Source organism: Polyodon spathula, chromosome 5 (assembly GCF_017654505.1).
Source record: "Polyodon spathula isolate WHYD16114869_AA chromosome 5, ASM1765450v1, whole genome shotgun sequence".
In the NCBI taxonomy this organism is placed as follows: domain Eukaryota; kingdom Metazoa; phylum Chordata; class Actinopteri; order Acipenseriformes; family Polyodontidae; genus Polyodon; species Polyodon spathula.
In genome coordinates this window covers 57,531,022-57,543,457 of record NC_054538.1, presented here as the reverse complement: position 1 = coordinate 57,543,457, position 12,436 = coordinate 57,531,022, and the positions used below count along the sequence as shown (strand labels likewise).

The window sequence follows — 12,436 nt, the reverse complement described above, 5'->3', positions numbered from 1 at the left end:
CTCATTGCAACTAAAATGTCAGTGTATATTTAATTGCCTGATACATATCTAACTGTATAAATACACACAGCTCCAAATACAGGAGGTGTGTGTAAATAAAGTTTTACACGTTCAGCATAGACAGTTACTTATTCAGGTCGTATTTATATATGAATTCCCTTGTTAAATCAGGCACTGCAACCATCCCAGTTATAGTGGGAACATGTAGGTGAACTTTATTTCTCTTAAAACATTCAGACTGCACTGTAGATATTTTATTCTAAATCATTTTGGCATAATTACATGTAAAGTATAATGCAAAAACATATCAAAACTACACCTTTCATCACTGCAAACTACTCCTAATGCAGCTTGTCATGGGATCTAGGACTTTACTTCCCCATTGTTTCACTGTAGTCCAGCAAGCAGCTTTAAGATGTTTAATCATGCCCATGAAATCAGGTTGCCAACAGCATGCATCGCCAAACTGAGGCAAACCCAATCATTGCTACTCTCTCTTTACTGCATAAAAAGGGTAGAGGGTTTAGGGATGAAAGACTGAATGTATCCAAAACATCTTAATGAGTTTAATAGACCGACGATGACTGATATGAGACTAAATGAAATAAACAAAAGGATAAAAACACATCACACACGCACACATTGAAACCACTTGTCTTGACTAAAAAAAAATTCTGCACTTTCTCATGCTTTCAAAATCTGAACAGTGTAACATTTTCAGAAATACGATCAACATTACGTGAAAAATAAATCAGTTGTAGGAGGAAAAAATATGGGGGTGACATCAGGATTTCAGTGAATTTTCAAATGCAAAATATCAATTTATTTTGCAAAAATACAGTACACTTCCTTCCCTTTCACAAGCTTTTTATAAATGTGTTCTTACTATCAACCTAGATGATATATAAATTAGATGATGTTGCATTGCCACCTTTGTTTTAATACTTTTGAGTTTGGGCACCTCAAAAAAAAAATATTATATATATATTTATATATTAAAGGGGTCTTAAATGCCCTTTTCCAAACTGCTATTTCTGGCTTTTCTGTGTTTGCTAGTCACCAAGCATTCATTTATTATGCAAGGTTTCACATAAGCTGGATTCTCAGTTAACAGACTTAAGCAGTCCAGAGCAAATTGATATAGATTTTTTTTTCCCCTAATGGGGAATCTGGAATTAAAAAAATACAGAAGGAAAAACAAAAAAGAAAAACAAAACCTGAATTCAGATTTTAACCCAGTTTAAGGATTTCACAAAGGATATATATGATTTTATTGTTATTATTAATATTAATATATATTTTTAATTTTACATACCCCCCCCACCCTTTATTTTTTATTCTTTTGCACACACCATAGGTCTCTCAATATCAAAAAGAGAACATCGCTTCCTCAACCCCTCCCCATTTTCTTATGCGAAACCCTGAAGGTAAAATCTCCCATTGCCCCTTGGTTTATGCAACTACTGTTCTATTCATCCCTAACATCTCAATAAAGTTCACATGATTCACACAAGCCCAGTATCACCCAGGCCTGCCTGGATGGATGCAGAGCACAGCTCCATAGTTAGCTGTGTTTTATTACAGACAATCTAAACTACATGGCCCTTGAGCTGGAATTAAACGGGGCACATCTGGAGAAGTCCACCAGCAGAGCCAACAATGAGCTACAAGGGGCAGAGCTGATTGGTCAGGGAGATACCGAACCCCCACCCTTAAGCCCCACCCCCTTCCCATTCTTTGTTGGTTCAATTTGCCTAATCTAGCTAGTACAGAGGGCCAGAAGGGTTGAGCGGCACGTTGTGTCATACAAAGACTTTGGCCAGGGCGTCGGCTCCCGCGCTGGCGATGTAACACTTGGATGGGTGGAACGCCACGTCATGGATAGACTCGTCAAATTTCTTGCGGTGAGCCGTGAACTCCTGGATGCACGTCTTGCTGTCTAGGTTCCACAAGCGGATTGAGCAGTCATGACCTGAAGAGAGAAAGCAACAGGCATTTTGAATTTGTTTTGCTCATTTCAAAACGTTTTTCCTGAGGATATCTGTAGTATACCTTTGTTTAATAGTTTAAATTGTTGCTTGCTAAGGTAAACCAGCCTGCACTTAAAAATAGTGATTTAGATTTCCTTTGTGTGCTGAGCTGTGCTGAACTAAGAGGCTGATTAGAAATGTGTGTAAAGTATAAGGTGATTTAGCGTGGCTGTTGTTGTGTTAACAGTGGGCGTGTTTGTTTTGTTTGGCTTAGCATAAATTTGGTACCTAACTGTGTGTATTCAGTTTGTAACTGCAAAGATGCGTGTTTTTCCAGCTGCTGGCAAAAAACAACACTGAAATAGGTAAGTGAATTGCAGTTAATTTATAAGTTTAAATCGTTGATTGCGAAGGTAAACCAGACTGCACTTAAAAATAATAATTTAGATTTCCTTTGTGTGCTGAGCTGTGTTGAATTGGGAGGCTGATTAGAAACGTGTGTTAAGTATGTTAAGTATGTTAAGTATGTTAAGTATATGGCTCCAGGCCAACAGGATAGCATAAATTGGCAATCTGTCCTAGAGCGCCAGCCATCTAAGGGCCACACGACCAAGGGCAGTCTGAGCTGTGGCAATCTGAGTAAGGACAGGTGGAGCAAGGACCTTTTCAAATCCCTCCCAATGGCTGCTAGAGGCCTCATTCCTACTATGACACCCAAAGTCTGGATCCCCTGGAAAAAGTGTGCTCACTCATCCTCCACTCCCAGAATGAATAGTGGTACCTGCTCCACATACCCTTACTAACTCCTTCTCCTCCTACGCTGCCTGATACAAACTTGAAAATCACCTTTTTCAAATGTCGCTCTCTGACTAACAAATCTCTGCTTCTCAGCGAACTTATAACCGATAGCAATCTTGATCTTCTCTGTCTAGCTGAAACCTAGAAATCGGTAAATGACATGCACTCGCTGCATCTAGCCACCCCAAAGGGGTATTCTTTGACAAACCTCGTCTCACTGTCCGAGGCGGGAGCACTGCTGTTATTGCAAATGCTGTGCTCGCTTCCTCAGTTCTTTCTTTGCCTGCCTTTTCTTCATTTGAGCAAGCTCCCCTCTCCCATGTCCCTCACCCTTGCTGTTATCTACTGTCCACCTATGTTTTTAGAATTCCTCGCCCTCGTCTGCACTTCTACTGACAAAACCCTACTCCTTGGTGACTTCAACATTCATGCTGACTTGCCTTCCTTCCCCCTAGTGACCGACTTTAACACGTTTCTGGACTGTCTTGGACTCTCTCAATCTCATCAACTTCTATAGCAGTATCATCTGCATATCCAGGTAAGGAATCCTCCCATTTCTATCACAGCATCCTCTGCATACCCAGGTAAGAAATCCAAAGGTGAGGTGTTTCTGTCCAGTAACAAGGTTCGGGTTCGAAAGTCTGACAGCTTTTAAAAATCCTGCAGCAGGCAGCAATATAGCAGATTTCACAGTGAACTGATTTGGCTTTTAATAACTTCACTGTATCTTAACACATTGTGGAAGCAGAATTTTCCATTTCCATTTCTAGGAATGCAGTTAAATGCTCTTTGTTTTCATTGTTGTATTGGACAGCATCAAACTATGTTTACCAGTGGGTTACAGTTGGCTCTGGGGGTCAGGTCCTGGTGCTTTTTTCTGATTTTTTTGTGACACATTTTCAGAAAACGTAACTTGCGTGCAGCTGATCATTTGAAAGTTTGGTTGGCAAAGGTGAACTTGGCCTGCCAAATGTTTCTGATAAGTGCAGGGGACATTAATAGACTTCACAGGCATGCCTTTGATAACAGATTAATAAAATGTCTTCATATTTGCATCAGAAACAAATGCAGCGATTCATTCCCATTCAATATTGAATTTAGGGAGTTTTCTCTAGCAACATGGACTGCAGCAGTATGACTGCTTGAGTTATTGTTGTGGTCAATTTTGTAAACGAAGATATTCACTACAAAGCAATTTCGTTGTCTGTCATTTCGTCAACCATTATAGGCGTTCATCTATCTTTAACAAAATAAAAAATGTCACCGCTTTGGGCATGAAAAACTTTTGGAGCGTAGTATTTTCTCAGCCAGTCTGCTAATGGTATGACTCCCATAGTAAAAAACTAAATGCATCCAGAAACAATATTCAGAGAAGTGAGCATTATTAGACTAAATGTGGAATTATTACATAATATAGTTATGCCCTCCCAAAAAATGTCAATTTCACATTTCGGCATGTTTTTTTCTTGTCGCGACAGAATCATGGCCCTAATGATGGGTCCTGGCACAATTCTAATGCAGCTATGTATTAAATCCAGAACTTTGTTTTTACTACCACTAGAGGGCAGGGTTGACACATTCTGACTGACTGGATAGTGCAGGAAAGATTGCACTGAAATAACCTGGGGCCAAATCAAATCAGAGGACTTAAACAACATATTTACCTTAGAAAAACTATAAAAAGTGGCAATGATAGCAAGAAATAAGTAAAAAAAAAATAAAAAAAAATGTACTTACTGCCAGACATCAGGTACAAGCCATTGGGATCAACAGCTAAACTTGTTACTGCATCTAAGTGAGCCACCATCGAATGGATCAGTTTTCCTTAAAATTGGAAAATGAAAATAAAACTGAAAGTTTATTTAAAAAAGAAAAATAAAGGCAAGTTTTTACACAAAATAAACTCAGCCCTATTTGGAAGCAAGTGGAAAAGCAAAGGCATTTAACAACTGCAATGGATACATATAACAAACAAGGGGCAGTTCAGTGGTGGTTCTGTGTAGTTTCCTGTTTTTTGATAATTTCAGCAATTTTATTTCTATTTTAAAATGTGTTTTTTTTTTCCTCTTTCCCCTTGCTTCAAAACAGGGCCCACTGATAAACTACTTTTATTACTACATTTGACTGCCACTAGATATTTTATGCAGGGATACAGTGGATAAGGCGGATATGAAGGGTCTAACTTACATATGTACTATATTGCTTTTTTCTATTGAGGCTGTCAGCTGACAGTTTTATTTATATTTTTTTACTTTAAGCATAGTGGGTGAACTGGTGCCGATCTCTTTTAATCTCACTTCATATAGAGAAAGCCAATTGAAACAACTGCTTCTATGTAGGATTTAATTATCGACTGTACAGACTCAGTCCTTCTGCAGCTCGTTAACACTGCCCATAAAGTCACAGAAATACAAATTACAGCCTGTCTACTTCCTCTCTACTTTCATTTTTAAAGTGGGCCACCTTTAGTACTAGGATCCACACATGCGCCCCTGAATGGTTGAAGTACCTGTGTTGTTGTCAAAGAACTTGATGTGCCTGTCTTCCTGTGCTGTGATTGTGATGGGAAGAGTTGGGTGGCTCAGCACTTTGTTGATCTTACAAAGTGTACCTGCAAACAAAGATTCATATTTTTATTTTAAAAAAAGAAATACTTATTAAAAATAATACTCACCAAGATAAAAAAAAAAAAAAAAAAAAAAAAAAAAAAAAAAAAACAAGACCCTGGAGAGTTTTTTAATATAATAATAATTGAAATTATTTATTATTATTATTATTTATTTATTATAATATTCCCAAAAGAGCATTTCATGCTAGAAACGACTGATTATTTGAACACATTTCCTGACATCTGACAGTTGGGTATATGACCTACTGAACCTGCTGTTATGCTTACAAACCTATCATAATCAGTAAGCCAATTATCTAAGCCAGGCCTTTGGATATTTTAGCCTCTGCATACCAAACATAATTCTACAGGCCTGAAGAAAAGCAAACATTAGTCAAATAGGAGCATGCTGGTGATGTAAGCAGCACGATGTGCTACTGCTTACCTTTCAAGCTCTGAACAAATACAAACGGGCTGATGCATCAACACCCTACTGTGCTACGTACCAGTGTCTGTGTTGGACTCCAAGCTGAGAACCAGCTGCCGTGTCTCCATGTTGAAGATTCCAGTCTGCCCTGTGTTGAATGAGGACACCATGTGAGCCGGGTCACTGCACACCAGGTCCACGGAAGAGGGGATCCCCAGCTCTGAAAAGGGAACAGTTTGAATTGTGGGTGTGCTCTTTTCTTAAACACAGAAAAAAAACAAAAAAAAAACACATCTAGAAAATTCATTAATTATTCACAACCTTATTCACATACATTTTAATAACTACTAAAAACTGTTACTTTTTTATAGTATTTTAAGATTTCCCAAAAAGCTTAAGAATTACACTTACAAAAGAAAAGGGTGAAAGGTGAACGTTGACAGTTAACCAGGGCCAACGGCCCTCCAAAAATAAACTGAAGTATTTTTGTTTGGTTGTGTTTTTAAAAGAACACAGCCTTCCCATTCTTGAAAAAGTACATGTTTTATATATACTAGAAAGACCATGATGTAGTTAATTACCCCTGTTTTCATTAAATATCGTGAGGGCTGGTAAAGTTTCAGCAGCGTTCCATAGCCGCACGGTGCCATCTGCAGAACAGGAGATTAACCGTTGATGGGCCCCGCTGTACACCAACCCACACACAGCATCAGTGTGGCCTAAGAGGGCTCCTCGCAGCACTGAGGGGTCTGCAATCAATCAGGAATTTACAATTAACAGACTCATCCAGCACCAAGAGTATCCTGTAGTGCACTAACTAAACATACACTAATCACTTGAATTTAAAAAAATCTGTAAACATTATACGAGCTGCAACAAACAAAACAGTACAGTTCAAATCACTTTACTGATTAACACGTAGTAAATCTTGCAACTAGCATTTAGAAGTTGTGTAATTAAATATGATGGATCAAATATAGCAGTATTTAGGCCAAAATAAAATTTGCACTTCAACAAAACTTACATAATTTTTTTATAAAAATAAATGAAAAAACATCTATTAATAAGTGAGGCCCAATTACTAAGATCTAAAATATACTACAGGTACTCCAAAGTAACAACAATCCAAATCATGAACAAACGAAATGCATTCAGTGGATGACATTTATTGGGTATAGTTTAAAAAGTATTTTGGCCCATTCCCCACCCTCCCTTACCAATACAATTTGATGATGTTCGCAATTACTCTGTTTTTTGTAATTTTTTGAAATTCTGTTTTAAGGTGCTGTCACGTGAATTGATGAGCTGCTCTTCTGTTCTGACTACCTGTAACAGATACATTGCTATCTGGTAAGTTAGGTCAGCTCATGCATCTTGCACTTTGGATCAAGTTTCCTTTCTTTTTCTGGCATTGCACTGCTCTGCACTAGATGATCACGGGGCACTTTGCTGATCTAGCTTAAGTTATGTACAGTACAAGCAATGGGCTGGTCCTGAACTCATAGTCAAAACACCTAAATGTGTGTGTGTGTGTGTGTGTGTGTGTGTGTGTGTGTGTGTCTACACACACACACACACACACACACACACACACACACACACACACACACACACACACACACACAGAACCAGTCAAAAGTTCGAGTACACTTGCTGGAAAGTTGTTTTTTTTTTCCATACTTGTCAATGTATTACGTCGTATACATTTCTGTAAATACTTGAAAATGAAAACACATGTTACAATATACAAAACAAAACATAAGGAGTATCAAAGCAATGTTCAAGAAAATTGAAAATTGTCTCTAAATCTTGGACTCCTCAAAATAGCCACCCTTTGCCTTAATGACAGCCTCATAAACACAAGGCATTCGGTTAGCAGGAAATCATCCGGCATGTCTTCCTGGCTCTGTGGGTAGCTTTGCTTTGACGCTTCTGTCCAGTTCATCCCATACAAGTTCTATGGGATTTAGGTCTGTAGACTGGGCAGGCCAGGTCATTAGATTGAGTTGTCCTTCACTTTCCTTTTTCGCCAGATAGTTCTTGCACAACTTTGAGGTGTGTTTCGGGTCATTATCTTGCTGAAGAATGAAGGACTGCCCAATTAGCCATAATACTGATGGAATGGCATGCCTCTGAAGTATGCTATGATAGCCATGCTGGTTGAGCTTGCCATGGACTTCGTAAAGATCACCAACTCTGTCACCAGCAAAGCAACCCCAGACCATGACACTGCCTCCTCCATGCTTGACGGTGGGAACCACACATGCAGAACTCATGCACTCACCTTCTCTGCACCTTACAAATACTCGGCGGTTGGACCCAAAAATTTCAAATTTTGACTCATCAGTCCATAAGACCGGCTTCAACTCCTCAAACGTCCAGTTTCTGTGTTTTTTGGCCCAAGCAAGTCTCTTCCTCTTATTCTGCACTCTTAACAATGGTTTCTTTGCAGCAGTTCTTCCAGTTAGGCCAACTTCATGCAATCTCCTCTGAATAGTTGAACTGTACTTCTAGTAGCATTTAGCTGAGCTGGTATTTCAGGGGCAGTTAATTGCCGATTTCACAGACTTGTGACTCGAATGAACTTGTTCTCTGATTCCGAGGTCACCTTTGGCCTGCTTGACCTTGTTCGGTCCTCATGCGTGCCAGTTTCTTCAAATCGTTTGATGGTCTTGGCCACAGCAGTTACAGACACTTGCAAAGTTCTTGCGATTTGTCTATCTTAAAGTAATTACAGGCTGTCTTTTTTTTCTTTGCTTAACTGAGCGTATTTTGCCATTTTCTGCTCCCTTACATTCAGGAATGACAAACTTGTACCTATGCTACCTATATTTATAGTAATCATGGACCCTCACCTGTTAACAATAATTGGTGACAAAAGGTTAATTAGGTAACATGCTAGTTACTCAGAGAACATCTAACAAAGACACTTTTATACTTAGGCCAGTGTTCTAACACCGTGTTATACACATTTCAGACTTTTAAATGACTTGGGCTTCAGACTGAAATCCCCTTGCTTTGGGTGAGCATTTCATTGAAATTGACAAGATTTACATTTTCATTTAAAAATTTAATTTTTGAAAGCAATCACTTATGATTATCAGCTTATATAAGTACACATCATATAATGAAATATTCAGTGTTTATAGACACGTTTATACAGTTAAAAGCATAGATAATCATGAAAAACCTGGTTTCAAGCAGGTGTACTCAAACTTTTGACTGGTACTGTATATATATTGTATTCGAGCAATTGCAAGAAGAACCACTCACAATGATTGCAATCACCATAATAACAAATAAATATATGACTACATTATAAACTCCAACTAGAAATACGAACCATAGGAGTCATAGGGATCAATATTAGGGTTTGGAGTATTCCAGCTTTGGATTGTCCCATCAATACCACCACTAAAGCACTGCTCTCCACTGGTGCTCATTACTACACATAGCACCGAGCCTCTGGAAATAGCAAAAAGAAGAATAACAGCAATCAGTAAAAAAAAAAAAAAAAAAAAAAAAGAAAAAAGTTGTAACAGAACTCTAATATCACATCTTAAAATGAGTAGCAGCAGATTGAAGGTGAGCCTCTCTACAGTGGTACAGGGGTACATTCTTTTCTTCTCAGTTTGGTTGCCTTTCTTTCAGGTAAACTTAATATTTCACTTCAGCAGGTTCAAAGCACGTCACTTATAAGGGGAGCATCTGGTTGGTTAATGACAGGAATAAAGCACTGAAGGGGTGGGGCCAATTTCACTCCTCAGGTGAGATTACCAAGGAAGTCCAAGACTACCAGAAATAAAGCTTTGCAAACTTTCTTTTAACCTAAACCACATACTTTATTTTTGTAATGAAAAAAAAGGTTAAATGTAACTTTTCTTTCAGAAGTTTACATTTAAGAGCTATAGGGAATGTTAGTGCACTACAAAGCATTGTTTTAAAATTATATATTTAAAAAATAAAACAATTAGCCCCTTTGAATACACATTTTCCATGAACTAATTTACTACGTACCTATGAGCCCTGAATGTATAAATAGGTTCCACATCTAGAGAGGCACTCCTGAGGAAGAAGGCAGGATGACATTTAATTTAAAAAAAAAAAAAAAAAAAAAAAAACATTTACCAGTAATAGCACAAAGAAGTAGTAGTGCCAGGACATGCACAAGACCTGTGCAAATTAAAATGCATTATACAATATTGTAACATACCTCTGCATTTTACTTCAATATTATCTCCAGTATATACAATATAACTAGGTTGAACAAAGTTTTCATACATTTCCAAGCTTTTTATTCTGCATTACTTAATACATAGTGTCAGAACTCACAATTTTAATGGGAGATTCAAATCACAGAAATAATATGAATATTTTACTCATTTTTATAAAAAACATAATACTCTCAAGTAATGCTTGATTTGTTACCAAGCACAGCCTCTTACTTTTTCGTGGGGGCGGTTTTCTGCAAATTCCACATCTTGAGTGTGTGGTCTTCTGACGCCGTTATTAAGACTGGTTCAATAGGGTGGAAGGTGAGACCCCGAATTCCATCAAAGTGACTCCGTAGTGTGAACTTGGGGTTCCACGTCTTCCTCAGTGCATCTTTATTGTTGGTGACCTAGAAACAAACATCACTCATTTGTATGCAACTCTGTCAAAAAGTAGTATTAGAATCTTGCTGAATATTTTCTTTCCCCACTCAAGGTCAAAGTGGCCAAGTGGTTTATAAAAGCAAGTTATAACATAACATGCATAAAATTAAAAATAACATGCAAAAAATAATTTTATACTTTTTGACAAAAGTATTTGGGCACCCTTACATTAGTGTTTTGTGTGCCCACTGTCTTCTCTTCCTTCAAACACATTGTTGCTTTCTTGGTGAAAAATGTTAGATTTTGGATTCGTCTGACCATAAAATGTGGTTGAAGAAATCATCAGGCTTCTTCAAGTGTTCAATGGAAAACTCCAATTGCTTTATTTTGCGTATTGTTTTTAAAAAAAGGTTTGCATCTGGTTTTTGCCCATGAACATTCATCTTTTTCAGGTATCATTGAATTGTTTACTTGTGAATTGCTTGACCATCTTCTCTCAATTCTCATGTCAAATCTTATGCAGGTCGAAGGATTTTGCCGGGCTGCTCAAATGATTCTTCTTCCAGATTTTGTAGAAATATTTTTGGGTTTTCCACACCTGGAGCTAGTTACAGTAATTCCTGTTCTCTTGTGTTTGTTAACAGCAGCCCACAAAAGTCTTTCTGCAATTTTTCTGGTAGTCTCTCTTTTTTGTTCAGTTGTATCGCTGCCATTTTGAGATCGTTGCTGTACTCCTTAGTTTTAACCATTTGTGTTGCTTTTTTAATCACAAACTTCCAATTAGTTTTTTAGAACTTGATTATGTATGTATTTATTCTATATTTATCATCAGATGTTGGTTTTCAATCATAATTGTCAATAATTAGCAACAAATGGGTTTCATATGAAATATGTTGATTGCCCAATTTGTTTATTGCATGTTATTTTTCATTTTACGCACGCTATGTAATCATTTGTTGTCTTATTATAAAGCTGAATCTCTACTTGAATTTATATCTTTCAATAGAAATTATATAAATCACTGTGGTTTTTCTCTCTTTCTTTTTTTAGCTGCCCAAATATTTTTGTCTGCGACTGCATATATACTTTTTTTTATTTGGATGTACACAAAAGGTTTAAATGATTAAAAAATATTTTATTTCAGGATGTTTCGGACAAAAGTCCTTCAGCTGCGTTGAAAAAAAAGTAAATACAGTTCAGAAAACTTGTTTACTTTACTTCAATGGCTTTATTACAGTATTTTGTGTGTTCCTTAGAAATACACAATGGCAAAGAAGATCTCTAAGTGTACTGCATGATTCAGAACACTGTATGACTCATTCTGCATACCCACACAGTCATACTGTTATATGACTTATGCAATCAATGCAGCAGCCACTGAGTGAACACTTAATAGCCTGAAATACTGAACACAGGGTCTTAAACAGGTATTCAGTTAAACTTTGTTTTGCATTTTTGTATTGGCTGTGTAGGGAGTACTGTTTGACAAGTGGAGTGTGGGGGTCAACACAGGTCAGCAACAAGCTGATCCGCTACCTCCCCAGACTGAGTGCACATCCCTCCTGTGCTCACAAAGGCTGGGATGTGTCTCTCCTGCAATTACCATCCATCTTCACTGCATCACATCACTGGATTTCAATATATTCTGGCATTTCTGTTAACCGTACTTTGTTTAAAAGCTTATCCAAGACATGTCTGTTAAAACCACAGCAAACAAGCAGACCACGTTTTGGCTAATACCGTCATTAGCCTAAATTGTCTATTTGACTTGGTTTTACTTTAGTTAGTGAGCACAATTATGTAGTGCCCACTACACTGTTGAACCAAAGTGCTTGACAGGCATGGGGCATTGACACTCAGACATTATACACACACTTCTTAGCTACTTACATCATAGGTGAGTGAATCTGCCTCATTGGCAACTGTAAGGCCTGCAAGTTCCCCCAGCCCCATTTCACACTCCATAGCCTCATCTGTGCCCATGATAAAAGAGCTCCCTGACGTTGGGGGAAATGTCAAGGCCTCCACTGCAAAAAAT

General features: G+C 37.8%; 1 protein-coding gene across 3 annotated transcripts in view; it reads right to left on the bottom strand.

Moving 5' to 3' along the window:
- Positions 1-1,016: 1,016 nt before the first annotated feature.
- Positions 1,017-12,436, bottom strand: part of LOC121316087 (striatin-like) — a 107,295-nt gene continuing 95,875 nt past the window's right edge. For all 3 annotated transcript variants that reach the window (XM_041250842.1, XM_041250843.1, XM_041250844.1), the window contains 9 exons: positions 12,289-12,425; positions 10,249-10,424; positions 9,821-9,868; positions 9,147-9,268; positions 6,385-6,552; positions 5,883-6,023; positions 5,278-5,379; positions 4,506-4,592; positions 1,017-1,972 (listed from right to left, as the gene is read on the bottom strand). In XM_041250842.1, the coding sequence (XP_041106776.1) occupies positions 1,803-1,972; positions 4,506-4,592; positions 5,278-5,379; positions 5,883-6,023; positions 6,385-6,552; positions 9,147-9,268; positions 9,821-9,868; positions 10,249-10,424; positions 12,289-12,425 (1,151 nt within the window). In that variant the 3' untranslated portion in view covers positions 1,017-1,802. The remainder of the gene's footprint in view (positions 1,973-4,505; positions 4,593-5,277; positions 5,380-5,882; positions 6,024-6,384; positions 6,553-9,146; positions 9,269-9,820; positions 9,869-10,248; positions 10,425-12,288; positions 12,426-12,436) is intronic.